This window comes from Macaca fascicularis, chromosome 20 (genome assembly GCF_037993035.2).
Source record: "Macaca fascicularis isolate 582-1 chromosome 20, T2T-MFA8v1.1".
In the NCBI taxonomy this organism is placed as follows: Eukaryota; Metazoa; Chordata; class Mammalia; order Primates; family Cercopithecidae; genus Macaca; species Macaca fascicularis.
Window position 1 is genome coordinate 4,497,406 of NC_088394.1, and position 19,556 is coordinate 4,516,961.

A 19,556-nucleotide genomic window follows, 5' to 3' on the forward strand; every position below is an offset into this window, starting at 1 on the left:
GGTGGCTCAAGCCTGTAATCCCAGCACTTTGGGAGGCCGAGATGGGCGGATCACGAGGTCAGGAGATCGAGACCATCCTGGTTAACACGGTGAAACCCCGTCTCTACTAAAAAATACAAAAAATTAGCCGGGCGCGGTGGTGGGCGCCTGTAGTCCCAGCTACTCGGGAGGCTGAGGCAGGAGAATGGCGTGAACCCGGGAGGCGGAGCTTGCAGTGAGCTGAGATCCGGCCACTGCACTCCAGCCCGGGCGACAGAGCGAGACTCTGTCTCAAAAAAAAAAACAAAAACAAAAATATCTGTAATACTTACAACTTTTTTTTTTTTTTTTTTTTTTTTTGAGATGGAATCTGGTTCTGTCGCCCAGGCTGGAGTGCAGTGGCGCGATCTTGGCTCACTGCAAGCTCTGCCTCTGGGGTTCACGCCATTCTCTTCCCTCAGCCTCCTAAGTAGCTGGGACTACAGGTGCTCGCCACCACACCTGGCTAATTTTTTTTTTTTTTTTTTTTTTTGAGACGGAGTCTCGCTCTGTAGCCCAGGCTGGAGTGCAGTGGCCGGATCTCAGCTCACTGCAAGCTCCGCCTCCCGGGTTCACGCCATTCTCCGGCCTCAGCCTCCCGAGTAGCTGGGACTACAGGCGCTGCCACCTCGCCCGGCTATTTTTTGTATTTCTTAGTAGAGACGGGGTTTCACCGTATTAGCCAGGATGGTCTCGATCTCCTGACCTCGTGATCCGCCCATCTTGGCCTCCCAAAGTGCTGGGATTACAGGCTTGAGCCACCGCGCCCGGCCACACCTGGCTAATTTTTTTGTATTTTTGGTTGAGATGGGGTTTCACCATGTTAGCCAGGATGGTCTCAATCTCCTGACCTCGTGATCTACCTGCCTCAGCCTCCCAATGTGCTGGGATTACAGGCGTGAGCCACCATGCCCAGCCTGTCTTCTGTTTTTTTGAGACAGAATCTCGCTCTGTCACCCAGGCTGGAGAGCAGTGGTGTGATCTCAGCTCACTGCAACCTCTGCCTCCTGGGTTCAAGCAGTTCTCCTACCTCAGCATCCCAAGTAGCTGGGACCACAGGTGCATGCCACCATGCCTGGCTAATTTTCGTATTTTTAGTAGAGACAGGGTTTTGCCATGTTGGCCAGGCTTGTCTCAAAGTCCTGATGTCAGGTAATCTGCCTGCGTTGGCCTCCCAAAGTGCTGGGATTACAGGTATAAGCTACCGTGCCCAGCCTTTTCCTCTCTCTCATTTTCTTTTTATGTTTTTTTTTTAAATGAAGTCTCACTCTGTTGCCCAGGCTGGAGTGCAGTGGTGCGATCTCGGCTCCTGGGTTCAAGTGATTCTCCTGCCTCAGCCTCCGAAGTAGCTGGGACTACAGGCATGTGCCACTGATTTTTGTATTGTTAGTAGAGACAGGGTTTCACTATATTGGCCAGGCTGGTCTTGACCTCCTGATCTCGTGATCTGCCCACCTTGGCCTCCCAAAGTGCTGGGATCTTTTTTTAAGAGACAGGGTCTTGCTCTGTTGCCCAGGCTGGAGTGCAGTGGTGCGATGGTAGCTCATTGCAGCCTCAACCTACTGGGCTCAAGCAATCCTCACACCTCAGCCTCTTCCTTAGCTGGGACTACAGTTGTGTGGCATCATGACTGGCTAATTCTTTTAAAAAATTTTATAGGCTGGGTGTGGTGGCTCAAGCCTGTAATCTCAGCACTTTGGGAAGCCAACGCAGGAGGATCACTTGAGGTCAGGAGTTCAAGACCAGTCTGGCCAACATGGTGAAACCTTGTATCTACTAAACATACAAAAATTAGCCGGGCCTGGTGGCAGGGAACTCTAATCCCAGTTACTCAGGAGGCTGAGGCAGGAGAATTGCTTAAACCCCGGAGGTCGGCTGGGTGCAGTGGCTCACGCCTGTAATCCTAGCACTTTGGGAGGCCGATGTGGGTGGATCACCTAAGGTCAGGAGTTCAAGACCAGCCTGAACAACACGGTGAAACCCCATCTCCACTAAAAATACAAAAAAATTAGTTAGGCGTGGTGGCGGGCGCCTGTAATCCCAGCTACTTGGGAGGCTGAGGCAGGAGAACCACTTGAACCCGGGAGGCAGAGGTTGCAGTGAGCCGAGATTGCGCCACTGCACTCCAGCCTAGGCGATAGAGTGAGACTCCGTCTCAAAAACAAACAAACAAACACACGCAAAAACCTGGGAGGTGGATGCTTCAGTGAGCCGAGATCATGCCACTCCACTCCAGCCTGGGCAACAGAGTGAAACTGTGTCTCAAAATTTTATGTGTGTGTGTGTGTGTATAGAGGCAGGGGTCTTGCTATGTTCCCAGGCTGGTCTCCAACTTCTGGCCTCTGGCAATCCTCCCAGCTTGGTCTTCCAAAGTGCTGGGATTATAGGCATGAGCCTCTGTGCCTGGCCCATGCAATACTTTCTTGTATCTATTTCTTTTTTTTTTGGACACGGAGTCTCGCTCTGTCGCCCAGGCTGGAATGCAGTGGCACATCTCTGTTCACTGCAAGCTCCGCCTCCCGGGTTCCCGCCATTCTCCTGCCTCAGCCTCCTGTGTAGCTGGGACTACAGGGGCCCGCCACCACACCCGGCTAATTTTTTGTATTTTTTTAGTAGAGATGGGGTTTCACTGTGTTAGCCAGGATGGTCTTTATCTCCTGACCTTGTGATCCGCCTGCCTCAGCCTCCCAAAGTGTTGGGATTACAGGTGTGAGCCACTGCACCCAGCTGTATCTATTTCATTATTATTATTTTTTGAGACAGTCTTGCTCTGTCGTCCAGGCTGGAGTGCAGTGGTGCTATCTTGGCTCACTGCAACCTCTGCCTCCCTGTTTCAAGCGATTGTGTCTCAGCCTCCCGAGTAGCTGGGATTACAAGCATGTGCTGCCACACTTGGCTAATTTTTGTATTTTTTGTAGAGACAGGGTTTCACCATGTTGGCCAGGCTGGTCTCAAACTCCTGGCCTCCAGGTGATCCGCCCGCATCAGCCTCCCAAAGTGTTGGGGTTATAGGTGTGAGCCACTGCGCCTGGCCCTTTTTTTTTTTCTTCATGCAATACTTTCTTAGTTGAGGTGTTTTATAGATATTAGCTCCCATTGAACTTTTCTGTCTGATGAGTTGATTTAACAGTGGTCTCATAGCCAAAAAATTCCTGTAAATCCTCTATAAAAAGATGCGAGCATGTCAAAAGCACCGTTTTATGCACAATTTAGATCAACTGCAAAACATTGTCATCTACTCATCAAAGTTCCTCAGCGTCTACTTTGCTAGTCTGGACATTACATTCACTTAAATTCCTTCAGTATCTTATAAGGGACCTGTGTTTCCCACCTCTGACTATTTATTATGAAATGTATACAAGTAACTAATGTGAACTTAACACATAAAATCCATATGTCCATGAGGCTGTGATGCCTTCATGGTCTGAGATGAAGTTATTCTCACGCCTGCATGCCCCTGCCCATCTGTTACGGCACTGTGGGTACAGCCTCTGCTTCCTGGAACACACTGTCCTGTGCTAAGAACTTCCTGGTATCAAAATGGCCACCAACGTGCAATCATCTCCTTAATGAGAAGGTGTTTTTCTTTTTTTAAAACAGTTTATTTTGCCATGCAATGCTCAAAGCATGTTTTGGTTCGAATACAGTTTTTGGTTCCATTTTATAGTAATCAAAAGGACCGGGCATGGTTGCTCACGCCTGTAATCCCAGCACTTTGGGAGGCCAAGGTGGGTGGCTCACTTGAGGTCGGGAGTTCAAGACCCAGCCTGGCCAACATGGCGAAACCCTGACTCTACTAAAAATACGAAAATTAGCTGGGCATGGTGGCACATGCCTCTAGTCCCAGTTATTTGGGAGGCTGAGATAGGAGAATCACTTGAATCCGGAAGGGAGAGGTTGCAGTGAGCCGAGATCATGCCACCGCACTCCAGCCAGGGTGACAGAGGGAGACAGACACTGTCTCAAAAAGAAAAAAGGAAGACAGTTACATGTCTTCAACGTGAGATCTTTTTTTTTTTTTTTTTTTTAAAAGTTGGAGTCTTGCTCTGTCACCCAGGCTGGAGTGCAGCGGCGTGATCTCAGTCACTGCAAACTCTGCCTCCCAGGTTCAAGCAATTCTCCTGCCTCAGCCTCCCGAGTAGCTGGGACTACAGGCGCATGCTGCCACGCCCGGCTAAGTTATTGTATTTTAGTAGACGGGGTTTCACCATGTTGCCCAGGCTGGCTGTGAACTCCTGAGCTCAGGTAGTCTGCCCACCTTGGCCTCCCAGAGTGCTGGAATTACAGGCATGAGCCACTGTGCCCGGCCCAACTTGACATCTTAGAAGCAGAAGCCTGTCCATAGCACATTATCCAGGGACAGCTCATTCTGTGTTTTTAACATGCTAGAATTTCAAAGATAGCATCAAACACATGCTCTGTGGAGAAAAACTCCACTAAGCATCTGCAATTTTCTTTTTTTTTTTTTTTTTTTTGAGACGAAGTCTCACTCTGTTGCCCAGGATGGAGTGCAATGGCATGATCTTGGCTCACTGTAACCTCCACCTCCTGGGTTTAACCGATTTTCCTGCCTCAGCCTCCTTAGTAGCTAGGACTACAGGTGGGTACCACCACGCCCAGCTATGTTTTTCTTTTCTTTTCTTTTTGTTTGAGACAGTGTCTCGCTCTGTTGCCCAGGCTGGAGTGCAGTGGTGCAATTTGGCTCACTGCAACCTCTGCCTCCTGGGTTTAAGTGGTTCTCCTGCCTCAGCCTCCTGAGTAGCTGGGATTACAGGGGTGCGCTACCACGTTAATTTTTTGTATTTTTAGAAGAGACAGGGTTTCACCAAGCTGGTCAGACTGGTCTCAAACTCTGACCTCGTGATCCGCCTGCCTTGGCCTCCCAAAATGCTGGGATTACAGGCATGAGCCACTGCACCCCGGTCAATTTTTTGTATTTTTTTAGTACAGACAGGGTTTCACCATATTGGCCAGGCTCATCTCAAACTCCTGACCATGTGATCCGCCCGCCTCAGCCTCCCAAAGTGCTGGGATTATAGGCATGAGCCACCAAGCCCAACCAGCACCTACAATCTTTTTTTTTTTTTTTTTTTTTTTGAGACGAAGTCTCGCTGCCACCCAGGCTGTAGTGCAGGGGTGCGATCTCGGCTCACTGTCACTGTAACCTCCGCCTCCTGGGTTCAAGCGATTCTCTGCCTCAGCCTCCTGAGTAGCTGCAATTCTAGGCGCCCACCACCACGCCCAACTAATTTTTTTGTATTTTAATAGAGACCGGGTTTCACCACCTTGCCCAGGCTGGTCTCGAACTCCTGACTTCATGATCCACCCGCCTTGGCCTCCCAAAATGCTGGGATTACAGGCGTGAGCCACCGCGCCCGGCCCGCATCTGCAATCCTATAATGACGAGCTGTTGCGCTAACTCTAAGTCATTAGCCAATCTGAACCATCTTTGAATCCAAGTAGTTTTACCATCTTTTATTATAAACACCATCACATTCCAAGTTTCCTCTTTTTGATCACAAATATAGGACTTTTTCTTCTCCTCTTAAGTATACAGCATGAGACACAGCGTTGGGGCTTTCCAGCTTTCTTACAGAAATTTCCTTACGACAAGCTTAGGGTTAGCATCCACAGACCATGCTCTCGGTCACATCCTTCGACATCTGGATTGCCCAAGACGGTTGCACAGGATGCAGACTCCAAATAGGATGAGGTTGGTACATAAAGTTTTGAATGCCAGGATAACCTGAAACAGAGGCCCCTCCGCTGCCCACATTAAAAGGCTGCACAACCAGGAGGGTGCCACTTTCTGGGTGTGAGCTTAGAGCTACTGCTCCCAGGCTCTAGCCCCACCTCTTGTTTGAACACATGGCTCAAGGCTTCCCTATGGCTGGAAAAGGTGAAGAGGACGGTGGAGGTGTAAGAACCCAGCAGGCCGAGCAGGGGCAGCAATCTCCGGAGGCCCGGCCTGTGCTTCCCCTCCTGGGATGGGGTGAACCGGGGGCTGGTCGGGGGTGCCAGATGGTGGTCTTATTTTTACTTGGTTTAATTATTCTACATTTTATAACTCAAGGTTCAAAACTCTGTGCTAAAACTAGATTGGATGTTTCCAATTTCTCAGACACGTTCCTCGAATTTAGATTCCCAAACCAAGTATTCAAGTATTTAAAATAAATACCTGAGAATGTAAAGCGCCCAAATGGAAGCTATTTGGGCCATGATTTCTAAATTTACCATCACCCCCTACCAAGACCAGCCTTTGCTGGAGGACTAGGGATGCAGTGAGTTCTCTGGGTATTGGGGGTGGTAGGCTAGGGGATGAACTTCAGCTCCCCCGCCGATGGTCCTCCTCTGTTTTATGGTTTTTGTGAACTTGTCTCACCCACTCAGTAAGGGAACCTGGAACTGGACTCCAAGGGAGGCAGACCATGTGCCTAAATGCAAGTATCCTCCGAAGTGGGTGCCCTTCTCACTGCAACAGGGACTGGAGCTGGTGCTCCAAGGTGTCTGTCCCTCAGCATTTCCTCAAAGGCCACACGGGACATGCTGCATGGCAGCTGCAGGATGTGGGGGGAAGTCAGGAAGCACCTCGCGAGCCTGGAGCACCCTTTGCCTCAGATTGTGGGAGCTGTGTATGTGGGGAGCCACCTGAACACGGGAAGCAGCCCTGCCTCTGGGGGTGGCAGCTGTGATGGACAGGGAGGATGGAGGAGTTGGCCACGTGCAGTTCCAGACCAACTGACGACCCTAACTGTGTGAGCAACATCCACCTGTGAGCCTCGAATGTGTGGGGCCAACGCTGAGCCGCCCACCTCAGTCTCTGGGAAGAAAAGCCTCCAGGCAGCCACTAAGTCTGGGCCACAGTTCCCAGCCACCACCCACGCCGCCACAACCACAACCGCAGCCCCAGCCTCTCCGCTATGAGTGAACAACCAGAACCATATCTTACAAAGAACAGACTCAAAAAATATATATAAATAAATAAAAACCTTAAACATTCTTACAGGGATCTTAAAGAACAGAATACATGTTAAAAACCTCAGTAATTTATATCAATTTTAAGCGGTACTTTATATACAATGGGGAGAAAAACACATGCATAGTCCAAATACAATGTTGAAAACAGCATTTTCATAACAAAAAACCCCGAACACGAAGTGTTAATACCATGTACATGAATTCAAGAAGGACCACCCTTTTTGTCTGTTGCACACAGTTTATTTAACAATATGATATAAGAAATGAGTTGGTATTTTACCATTCTATACAGTGATTGAATCTTCTCGAGTTTCGTATTTATAGTAATTAGAGCGCTTGCATGATTTACACTAGAATTGCTTTTCCTCATTTCAAGTTTCACATAGAAGAAAGAAAAGAAGGCTTCTTCTCTAGTAACATTAGCATGGTCTAAGAGTGATCATCCCTATTTTTTGTCTAAAACCAGTTTTATCAGAGAAACAAAGCAACAATTTCTACATCTGCAAGACAAGTTTGGCTTCAGCCATTATGTATAGATAGATGTGTGTGGGTGTGTGTACGTGTGTGTGCACGCCGGAGTCAATTCCTATCGTCCAGGGGTAATACTGGGAGACGCCCACAGAGTTCACTATAGAAAAAAATCTTCCCGAAACATCAGAAAGTTATCGGGATACATTATAAGCTTGCATTATTTCAGGAATCAGTTCTGAATATTATTTTTCTTCTTACTTTTAAACATAAATGTTTAAAGTCTTGAAAATACAAATAAAAAATATGAATATAATGAACTTGTTTTTCCCGTTAAAAAAAGGCATGAGTCACCAGCAATGACGACAAAAAGAATCCAAACAAAACCCCCCTCCCCCCAAACAAAAACAAAACGGAAAAAAAAAGAACCCCCCCCAAAAAAGAAAAAAAAAAAAAAAAAAACCAAAAAGAAAGAGACCAGATATTTAAATCAACTGGTTTTTAACAAAAAAATATATTCTTTGTATTGTCTCTTTAAACATCAATCCACCCTTCCATGGCTTGGCAGTCGCAGTTCCATCTAGGAATAAAAAGAACCTAGATGCCTGGATTTTCAGTACAAAAGGTCCAAGAACATGAAAGGGAAAAAAAGTGATGCTCTCACAATGCTACAAGCCCTCCACAAACTTCTCTAGCGTGTCCCCCGTGGTGTCCCCGACCAGGGACAGTTCGCTGGACAGCGCGCTCCTGCTGGGGGTGTTCAGCTGGGGGAGCATTGCACTCTGTTCGGGGTTCCCCAAGTGTCCCTGATCTATGGAGCTGGCCATGGTGACTGCAAGTCCGGGGTGGGGGGAACCAGTCTGGGGTGAGACGTGGTGTGGCGAAGGCTGGGGCTGTATCCGTGGTGATGGGCTGGAATGTGGAGGCTGGGACTGGGGCCGTGGAGACTGGACAGGGGCTGGAGACCGCACCTGGTTACTAAGGGATGTGGCGATCTGCTGGCCAGGGAGATGCGAGGCCTGTGGCTGTCCTGAGAGCATGTGTTGCTGGGGGCTCATGGGGTTTGGCTGGCCTGGGGACCCAATCTGCTGCTTCATCTGCTGTTGCTGCAGAATCCGCTGCTGCAGGGCTTGCTGGATGTTAGGGGTGCTGTCTGCCCCCAGCCCCGGCTGCCCCATCTGGCCAAGCTGTCCCATCTGAGCCGCCATCTGGCCCATGGAGCTGCCCTGGAGGGGCAGATGCTGCTGCATGCGCTGCTGCTGCTGCATGGCTGGTGGGTAGCCTCCGGGTCCTTGAGGCTGCTGGAACTGGCCGTGCCCCGCCATGCCCCCAGCCATGCCGGCACTCCCTTGCTGCTGCTGCTGCTGTTGCTGCTGTTGCTGCTGCTGCTGCTGCTGCTGCTGCTGCAGCAACTGCCTCCGTAGCATTTCTCGGTACTGTGGATTCATACTCGCCATGTTGGGGTTGTGTCCTGGGTTCATGATGTTCAAGGCCTGGCCCTGGGGGTTCAGGCCTCCCATCGCCTGCTGCTGTGGAGGCACACCGGGCCGCGGCACACCAGCCTGCATGGCATTCAGGTTCTGCAGGCTGGGCTGCTGGTGCATGCCAGGCTGGGGTTGCATGCCGGGCTGGGACTGGAGGCCAGGCTGGGGCTGCATGCCAGGCTGATTGGCCACGTACTTGGCTGTGCGCTGTTTAATAAAAGCTGCCATTAGCTGCGGGTTTGATTTGAGAATGTTCAGCACCTGCTGTTGCTGCTGAGGGGAGCTGGGCGACTTCAGGGTCCGCAGCAAGTCTTGGAGAGCGCTGGGTGAGATGCTCCTGGGCGGCTGCACGCTGGGCATCCGGGGCCCAGCCACGGCCGCCTGGGCCTGCATGGATATCACAGGCCTGGGCAAGCCTGGCATGGGCTGCTGCTGGGGAAGGGGTGCCTGCTGCCACTGCCCGGGAGGCATGCTGGGCATGACGGGCCCGCTCACCTGGTTGGGTCGGGGCACATTCAGACTCACGGGGGCCATCTGGCTCCCCGGGGTCCCCATGCCCGTGCGTCCTGGGGGCATGCCGTTGTTGATGTTCACCCGGTACAGATGCTGCTGCTGCTGGGCCTCACGCTCGATCTGCCGAGCCGCTTCCACCGCTGCAGGAGGGGGCTGGGCCGGGGGCGGGGGGGCCGGCACCTGGCTGGTAGGCTTCCCTGTGGACACCGTGGTGGGGGGCTGAGTCCGGGCCACGCTGGGGAAGCCAGCTGGTGACATGCTCACGGGTGAGGGTTGGGGCTGGGCGGGGGGCTGCGGCGTCTGGGGCGTGCTGGGCTGCTGCGTGGGGGTCCCGGGCGGTGCTGAGGTAGGAGAAGGCAGACTCTGCTGAGGCACGTTGCGGGTGTTCATGGTGGCCATCCGCCGGCGCATGAGCTGGGCCTGCTGCAGGCGGTGCTGGATCTGCTGCTGGCGGAGCTTGTGTTTAATGTTGAGGCAGAAGGGCACGGGGCATTTGTTTTCTTGGCAGTGCTTGGCGTGGTAGCAGCAGAGGGCGATGAGCTGCTTGCACACCGGGCAGCCCCCATTGGTCTTGCGCTTGCAGCCCTTGGTGTGCTGCACCACCCGCTTCATCTTCTGGCAGGATGGCAGCGAGCAGTTGGCGTTGCGGCACTGGCACGCATGCACCAGTGACTGGATGCAGCGCTGGATGCTCAGCCGGCGCGACTCCTGGGGGCTCTTTGACTGTGGCTCGCCCTGGCTGCTGCCCTCGTCGTCCAGGCCCAGCCCCCACTTCACCATCTTATGGGCATGGCTCTTCGTGTTATAGCAGTTGATGCAGAGGTCGTAGTCCTGCAAGCAAGGAAAGGGGACAGGCCCGGTGTCAGCATGGGGCCCAGTACCACCAGGCACCCTGGCTGCTTCCCTACACCTCTAAGTCTGGGTCTGTGCCAGGAGACCCAGGCAGGATAGGAGACCCAGACAGGATGGGAGCACGGAAAGGATGGGAGCATGGACAGGACGGGAGCATGAACAGGACAGGATGGGAGACACGGACAAGATGGGAGAACAGACAGGACGGGAGACCTGGACAGGACAGGAGCACTGACAGGTGGGAGACCCAGACAGGATGGGAGCGTGGACAGGTGAGCAACTTGGACAGGAAGGGAGCACGGACAGAACAGGAGCACGGACAGGTGGGAGACCCACACAGGAAGGGAATATAGACAGGATGGGAGCACGGCCAGGACGGGGGCACAGTCAGGACGGGAGCACGGACAGGACGGGGGCACAGTCGGGACGGGGGCACGGACAGGACGGGGGCACAGTCGGGACGGGAGCATGGACAGGACGGGGGCACAGTTGGGACGGGAGCACGGACAGGACGGGGGCACAGTCGGGACGGGAGCATGGACAGGACGGGGGCACAGTCAGGACGGGAGCACGGACAGGATGGGAGCATGGACAGGATGGGGGCACAGTCAGGATGGGAGCATGGACAGGATGGGAGCACGGACAGGACGGGGGCACAGTCAGGATGGGAGCATGGACAGGATGGGGGCACAGTCAGGATGGGAGCATAGACAGGATGGGAGCACGGACAGGATGGGAGCACGGACAGGACGGGGGCACAGTCAGGATGGGAGCATGGACAGGATGGGAGCACGGACAGGACGGGGGCACAGTCAGGATGGGAGCACGGACAGGATGGGAGCACGGACAGGACGGGGGCACGGTCAGGATGGGAGCACGGACAGGATGGGAGCATGGACAGGATGGGAGCACGGACAGGACGGGGGCACAGTCAGGATGGGAGCATGGACAGGATGGGAGCACGGACAGGACGGGGGCACAGTCAGGATGGGAACACGGACAGGACGGGGACATGGACCATCTATGTGTTGCTCCCAAGGACCTTCACTCCTGGGAACAGCCCTGAAGGCTCAAAGATAACCTGACCTATGCCCTGAGAAGCCCTGGCCTGTGAGCTCAGGGACAGTAGACACCAGCCCCTGTTCCTTCTGACTTCCTCTGCCCTAGGAGTCACATCGGCCCCTGCCACAGCCTGTTCAACTCCTGTACTCAAACTATGAAGCCTGACAGTGAAAGGTTGAGAGAGGCCGGTCCCTCCCAAAGCGCCAATAGCTGCCAGGAAGTGCCACTGGGAAGGCCTGGGCTATCCACAGCGCATCAGTGGGCCTTCCCCAATGCGCAAGCCCAAGTTACTGAAAACTGCTTGCACGTGGCAACCTGATGGAGTCCTAGGACCAGGTACGATGACTGTGTTCACAGAAAGATATGAAAACTGCCGTATTCAGAAACTAGAAAGAGGACAAAGGAGACTGGAGAAAGGTGGAAAGCAGGAGAGGTGTGTGAGGGTGGGGAGAGAAGAAAGGCCCTCACTCTGCTGAGAACCCGTTCTACCTCCCTACAGACACCACAGCAAGTAAGTGGGCTCCGGGTTGGCAGGTGATGGTGACTGTCCTGGGAGGGGATGGTGGGATCTGTCACCTGCCTGCCTTGCACAGCCTGACTCAACCCATGCAAGGGACACTTGCGCCATTTTGCAGTGGGGTTAAAATTCCTAGAGGGGAGTGAGGGAGCATGACTGTGGGGTCTGTCGGGAACAAGCGACCAGAGGGGCCCAAGCCGCCAACAGGACAGTGGGTATTTCCAGCCGTTTAGCAAGACTATAACTGGGCACAGCCAGGCCAGACTTCCCAGCATAGCCTCCCTCTGGCTATCCCCAGGGTCAGGCCTGTGGCTGTGGCTACACAGAGTAGGTTTAGGAAACACACACGGCAACGCCTTCTGCCTTGTGACACTGTCCTACTTCTGGAGGAGTCAGTGCAGCCGCCGTCTGGTACAGACACCAACCCTGGCACCCATGCAAAGGGACAGGATGCTTCGTCAGACCCCAAGCCAGCTTCGGGGGTGGGGGTGGGGGCGGCACAGGGCCTACCTCGCACACAGTGCAGTGCCAGCGTGTCTCCACGTGGTGCTTGCACTCGTTGCAGGTGTAGACAAAGCGGTCCTGGCCCTGGGTGTGCAGCTCCACCAGCATGCAGAGCGTGGACCACTTGGAGCGGCGCAAGGAGGAGAACTCCCAGTGCTTGTCTCTGGCAAGGGTGAGGAAGGCATCGCGCCCATCCATGAGGTCACAGCTGAGCAGGGGGTCGGGGTCGACGATGGGGGGCAGGGTGTTGATGACAGGCCCGGCGTGCAGGTGGATCACAAAGAAGACCTGCAGGAGAGGAGGGGCTTTAGTCTCACACAAGGGATGTGGCACCTCCAGTGGTGAGCTCAGGGCAGTCGCTCTGAGCCAGCCTGCACAAAAGGCAGGTGGCTGAGCCTGAAGGCCCTGATGACTTGGGATGGAACGGAATTGGTGACACGTTGCATGGCGTCACCCTACTGGTCCACTTGGCTTCCTGGGGACCACTTCCCTCCCGCCACAGACCTGCACAGGGGCCCTCGACCGCCAGCTGCAAGTCTTTCCCTCCTTTTGGCTGCAGCACTGCAGCCCACGCCTACCTCCTTGTGCTTCTCCATGGTGGCATACAGCTTCTGGGACAGGTCATTGGACACGTTGGGCATGCTGGGCTTCTTCTTATTGGCGCGGCTGATGCTGCTTTTGTTCTTGTTAGTTTTCTTGTTATTCTTCTTCTTGGCATTCTTGCTGTCACCCTGACTGCCCTGCAACAACACGCAAGGTTGTGAGACCAGGTAAGTGCCCCTCCACACTTGGCATGGATTCCCAGCTCCCAGGCCGTGGGCATCAGGAAGCTCAGGCCAAAGCAGGTCACTGCCAGGCAGACCCCACACGTGCACAGCTACAGGTGGCTGCAGGTGCTGCTGCCTTCGGGACAGAGCAGGGCCTGTCCTCGGCTAGGCTGGTGCCATTATCAGCTTTATGCCACGGTGCCTCTAGAGTGGAAAACAGACGCAGAGTGCAAGTTCAGAAATTAACAAATTAGGGCAGTGGGCGCCGTTTCCACTGCACCACAACCAGAGGCGGAAGATTCCACGTCACAGCTGTGGTCAGCGGCTGCCTGCCTTGAGGAAGGCTCTACACACCCGAGAAAGCGAGAGCTCTCAGGAGACAGGAGAGCTGCTGATGGGAAAAGCAGCTGCCCCATCAAGAGCAGGGACTCCAAGGCCCCTGCAGGGTCCACTCAAGGCCTGCTGAGAGCAGGCTGGCTCCCTGCCGGGGCCATCAGTGCTGCACCTGACTGGCTGAAGTTGGGCTTGCTCTCAGCCCACAGGCTCCTCCTCTGGAAAGAACGCAGGCTTGTTACTCATTTACACTTCCACAGATAGCTTTATTTTTTTTTTGAGAGATGGAGTTTCCCTCTTGTTACCAAGCTGGAGTGCAGTGGTGTGATCTCGGGTTCAAGTGATTCTCCTGCCTCAGCCTCCTGAGTAGCTGGGATTACAGGCACCCCCCACCATACCCAGCTACTTATTAATTTTTTGAGACAGAGTCTTGTCCTTGTCACCCAGGCTGAAGTGCAGTGGCGCGATCTCGGCTCACTGCAAGCTCTGCCTCCAAGGTTCAAGCGATTCTCCTGCCTCAGCCTCCCTAGTACCTGGGATTATAGGCGCGGCCCACTATACCCAGCTAATTTTTGTATTTTTAGTAGAGACGGGGTTTCACCATGTTGGCCAGGCTGGTCTCAAACTCCGGACCTCGGGTGATCCACCCGCCTGGGCCTCCCACAGTGCTGGGATTACAGGCGGGAGCCACCGCGCCCAGCCAGAGAGCTTACTTTTTAACAAGATGAGAGAGAGAGACTTGGTGTTCAAAGAGAGGGGTCAGTCCAGAGAGAATTCAACAATCCCGCCTCACTGACAAGGAGCCCAAGGAGCCCAAATGTCACGTGGGTCCTCCATGGGATTCGGGACAGAAAAGGGACATGAAGGGAAAACTGAGGAAATTGGAACAAAGTGTGAACTTTAGTTAATAATAATGCATCAACATCAACAAATGGCTCACCGTGGCAGCAGACGTGCCACGCTAAGACATTAGTAACAGAAGAAACTGGGTGCTGGAATATACTGGAACTCTCTGCTCAATTTGTGTGTCAGCCTTAAAACAAAGGAAGCCTTTTTTTTTTTTTTGAGACGGAGTCTCGCTCTGTCACTAGGCTGAAGTACAGTGGTGCAATCTTGGCTCACTGCAACCCGGGTTCAAGCGATTCTCCGGCCTCAGCCTCTTCAGTAGCTGGGACTACAGGCGTGCACCACCACACCCGGCTAATTTTTGTATTTTTAGTAGAGACAGGGTTTCACCATGTTGGCCAGGCTGGTTTCAGACTCCTGATCTCAAGTGATCTGCCTGCCTTGGCCTCCCAAAGTGCTAGGATTCCAGGCACGAGCCACTGCATCGGCCGGTATCTATTTTTTCTTTTTTTTTTTGAGTTGGAGTCTTGCTCTGTTACCAGGCCAGAGTGCAGTGGCACGATCTCGGTTCACTGCAATCTCCACCTCCCAGGTTCAAGTGAGTCTCCTGCCTCAGCCTCCCGAGTAGCTGGGATTACAGGCACCCGCCACCACACCCGGCTAATTTTTGTATTTTTAGTAGAGACGGGGTTTCACCATGTTGGCCAAGCTGGTCTCAAACTCCTGACTTCAAGTGATCCACCCGCCTTGGCCTCCCAAAGCGCTGGGATTACAGGCGTGAGCCACCATGCCCAGCCTGGAAGTCTATTTTTACAAAATTGTAAAATAAATATGTTCATGAAATTAAGAAAATATAGACAAGTAATTTTAAAAAGTTTTGTTTTTCTGGTCTTCCTGAGCAGCAGTGTTCTGTGTTCTGGAGCTTTCCCTGGGTACGTTTGTCTCTGTGTTTGCGACATTCCTCATGAAGCTGGGAGTACATACAGGGAGCTGGTTCCATTTCTCACCCCACCTGACACTGTCGCGAGCCTTTCCCCATTTCCCAGACTCGACAGCATGATTTTTAATGGCAAAGCAGTGCTCCACCCCACGCACGGGCCCTCACTAAAGGGGACCCCCAGACCGAGCTCCTGGGGTGCTGCTGATGAAGGCATGTCCCTGCCCATTGTTGTCCATGAACCAAACACACACGGGACAGCAGGTCTACATACCGACACCTCAGCATCCCGCCCTCCCTAGTACATGCATGTCCCCGGTGCACAGGGAAGGCTGCCCCAGCAGGAGCCCCTATCGGGCCTGTCTTCTGGACAGCCCTGCTGCTGCCATGCCACAGGCAGGTGCCCCCTCCTGGGGTGGGACTCAGCAGTGTTCTCCCTCAGAGCCCTCTCCCTGCAGCAGCAGGGGGGTGTGTCCCTATGCTCTGTCGAGTGCTTCTGGGAGCTCAGTGGTCAGGGCACTGGCTCTGATGGACACTAGAGGCTTCCATGCCTGGTGGCCCAGGTTCCTTCTTCTGCAGTGACCCCTGCCACCCCATACAGGACTGCGGCAGCTCTTATCAGGCCGCCTCCTGCTGCAGCATCTGGGATGCAGAGCCTGGGTTCGCAAAACCAGCTGTCACTGTTGTGCTAAGCACAAACACTGCCCCCTTCAAAGCCTGTCTTGGACGCGGTATCCTCCTGTGTCACCCTCAAGAGATGGAACTCAAGCATTACCTCATCAGACACCAGTGAGGCCTGCTACACTCCAGCGGGAGCAAGTCAGAAAACAACAGGCCAGGAGCTCTGCTTAGGAACCACCTGGGACGTAAACCCACGCCGTCCCCTGCCCGTGCCTCCTCTGTCCTGTGAATGACACTCTGGGGTGCCGTCCAGCAGGCGGCTGCCTCTCAACCACCTGTGCAGTGAGCACGAGTGTGCGTGGCAGAAGCGGCCCAGGCCCCACACTGAGTCCGCAGCCCAACCGGCACCCACCTCACAGACCTGCTCTCATATGCGACAAGCACCAGAGTGGCAACACGTCCCCAGCCGGCACCCGGCTGCCTCACCCTTGGCAGCGGCTCAGTCCCATGCAGGAGGCACCTCCATTCATGGTTTTTCCTCACTGGTCACAATGGCCTGTCCTGAGTTCTGGGGCTGCAGCCTTCAACATTCGTCATCGCTCTCCCTACACCTACAGCTACAGCCCACACCCACACCACCATCATCTCTTTCCCAGACAGCTGCAGAAACCCGCACATGGCACGCCTCCTCCCACTGCCTGGAGGGTCCTCTTCCAGCACCTTCCTGTGGTGGGCGGGTCTGGCCCACACATCACCTCCCCAAGGCTCCTTCCCCTTCAGAGCTCCACCACACTCAGAGCACACCATGCTCGGGTCTGAGTTCTTTTTGTTTCACATCCTACCAGGACACAGCCACTCCCTTGGGGGCAGGGATAGGGTTTTGTTTGTTTGTTTTGAAACAGAGTCTTGCACTGTCTCCTGGCCTGGAGTGCAATGGCGTGATCTCAGCTCACTGCAACCTCTGCCTCCCGGGTCCAAGCGTTTCTCCTGCCTCAGCCTCCCTAGCAGCTGGGATTACAGGCGTCCGCCACCACACCTGGCTAATTTTTTGTATTTTTAGTACAGATGGGGTTTCACCGTGTTAGGCAGGCTAGTCTCGATTTCCTGAACTTGAGATCTGTCCACCTCGGCCTCCCAAAGCGCTGGGATTACAGGCGTGAGCCAACATGCCCGGCCAGGGATGCGGTTTTGTCTGGCTCACTCTGCACTGCCTGGCACTCAGGGGCAGCGCCAAGGAGAGGGCAGTAGGGCATGAGCACCATTTGCGAAGTGGCCACCAAACACGGGGACAAGGCCTGGCAACCCTGTGCCTCCTGACTCACTTTTTACATCAGCGGGCTGTGTCCTGACTGCCACCATGTCCCATTTTCTGTCTTCCTCTCTCTCCTCTCCGAGTCTAAGTGGACCCCCAGCTCCCCAGAGCATCCACCATGCACAGAGCGCAGAACCCACGCTGTTGCCCACCAACGCCCTGTGCTGCAGATGGTGTCAATATGCGTGTGTGAACGGAGACACCACCACAGAAAGGACCTAACAGTCGACATGCGCCTCCCAGCCTGCCACCCTGCAGCTCTGGCGGGACACATGGGCAGTGGGGTTCAGACAAGCGTCTGTTACCTCAGTGGTTTCACTGGCTGCAGTGCTCTCTTCCTTTTTCCTCTCCTCTTCTTCTTGTTCTAGTTCCTTAATGCTCTCTTCTAACACATTGGGCCAGAAATCACCTTCAAAATAGGGCAGTTCCTTGGCACTGGTGAGCCTATCTTCAGTTGCTTGTTTGAAAATATCCTGAGTGGGCAAAGCACAACAGTGAGATCAGGGCCATGTACGCGCGCCCCCCACCATGGTGCGGCAGACCCCCACGCAAGCACACCCCTCACCACGGTATGGCGGAACCCCCCCTACACATGTGCACCCCCCACCATGGTGCTGGAGCCCGTGTGTGCAACAGTGATGCACAGGCCCCAATGCCCACTGACGGAAACAGCTTCAACTGTGCTGCTCTCAGACGGCCAGGGGAAAGCCTCAATCAGCTGAAGAAAATTCTTACTTTAGGCTTTTATTTTTCTGCTTTCTAATCCTCATAAGTGAAGGTAATTAACAAGTATGTAAATGCAAGAAAAAGGCACACAAACATCCTTCACTCAGTTGTGACAAAAGCCACCACACCTTCCTTCAGCACCAAGTACCTTGTAGTCATGAATGATCCGCTCTGCGAACGCCTTGTCCAGCATCTTTTTGTACCACTCCTGCAGTCGTTTTGGCTTGGGTATTTTTTGATCAGGTGGGTGGCAATGGAAGATGTAATCGTCTCCTTCACTTGGAGGACAGGCCCAGATGTGCCCTGTCACATACCTGCAGGACCCACAAATACATGTCAGATGAAAGTGCCAGTGAAATCGGCCCTGCCTTGAAGGAGTTACAGCAGAGGAGCAAGGACTAAAGCCAGGACAGAAGTAACCAGAGAGACAAGAGAGAACGAATGCCCACAAGGCTGGGTGTGGTGGGGGCAAGGCTGGAACTTTATCCCAAGCAAATGCAAGCCTGCAAATTGGCCCTGAAACACTTCTCCCTCGGGGTGCACACAGAGGGCCCGGCCAAGGCTGCAAAGGAAACCTGAGGCCTCATTAAAGAACCAGGGAATATGATGGCTCATGAAGGCAATGCCATCCCCTTCCTCCTGTGCACTGTAAAGGCAGTTTAGTTATCTATTTCTCTCCAAGGGTCAGTATCAACATAAATCTCATTCCTTCTGTTCAAGACACTTTGATCAAATGCCCCTAACCTTTTCAAGTTTCAGAAGGGAATGGGGCAGGTCTAGAGTACAGAAACCAAGTGCTAGAGAAGGAAGCCAGACCTGAGACAGCACACACTGCAGGGTTCCATTTGCACAAAGGATTCACAAAAGACAAATTCAGAGAGACAAAGTAGATTAGTGGTCGCCTGGGGCAGAGATGGATTAACAGCAAGGAGCAGGAGGAAATTTTCTTTCTTTTTTTCTTTTTGAGACGGAATTTCGTTCTTGTTGCCCAGGGTGGCGTGCAATGGCATGATCTCGACTCACACCAACCTCATCTCCCCGGTTCAAGCGATTCTCCTGCCCCCGCCTCCCAAGTAGCTGGGATTAGAGGTGCCTGCCACCACACCCGGCTAATTTTTTGTATTTTTAGTAGAGACAGGGTTTCACCATGTTGGTCAGGCTGGTCTTGAACTCCTGATCTCAGGTGATCTACCTGCCTTGGCCTCCCAAAGTGCTGGGATTACAGACTGGGTGAGCCACCACACCCAGCCAATTTTTTTTTGTATTTTTCTTTTTTTTCTTTTTTTTTTTTTGAGATGGAGTCTTGCTCTGTCGCCCGGGCTGGAGTGCAGTGGCACAATCTCAGCTCACTGCAACCCCCACCTCCCGTGTACAAGCAATTCTCCTGCCTCAGCCTCTTGAGTAGCTGGGATTACAGGCTCGCGCCACCATGCCTGGCTATCTTTTGTATTTTTAATAGAGATGGGGTTTCACCATGTTGGTCAGGCCAGTCTCAAACTCCTGACCTTGTGATCCACCTGCTTCGGCCTCCTAAAGTGCTGGGATTACAGGCGTGAGCCACTGAGCCTAGCCTTTTAAAAAATTTTTAGTAGAGGTGGGGTTTCACCATGTTGGTCAT

At 53.4% G+C, this 19,556-nt stretch overlaps 1 protein-coding gene across 5 annotated transcripts in view; it reads right to left on the minus strand.

Annotated features, from left to right (window-relative positions):
- Positions 1-5,466: 5,466 nt before the first annotated feature.
- The window catches only part of CREBBP (CREB binding protein), a 157,069-nt gene continuing 142,979 nt past the window's right edge, over positions 5,467-19,556 (minus strand). For all 5 annotated transcript variants that reach the window (XM_005591098.4, XM_015442334.4, XM_005591099.5 and 2 more), the window contains 5 exons: positions 18,087-18,252; positions 17,518-17,685; positions 12,975-13,136; positions 12,403-12,684; positions 5,467-10,292 (listed from right to left, as the gene is read on the minus strand). In XM_005591098.4, coding sequence (XP_005591155.2) covers positions 8,133-10,292; positions 12,403-12,684; positions 12,975-13,136; positions 17,518-17,685; positions 18,087-18,252 — 2,938 coding nt within the window. In that variant the 3' untranslated portion in view covers positions 5,467-8,132. The remainder of the gene's footprint in view (positions 10,293-12,402; positions 12,685-12,974; positions 13,137-17,517; positions 17,686-18,086; positions 18,253-19,556) is intronic.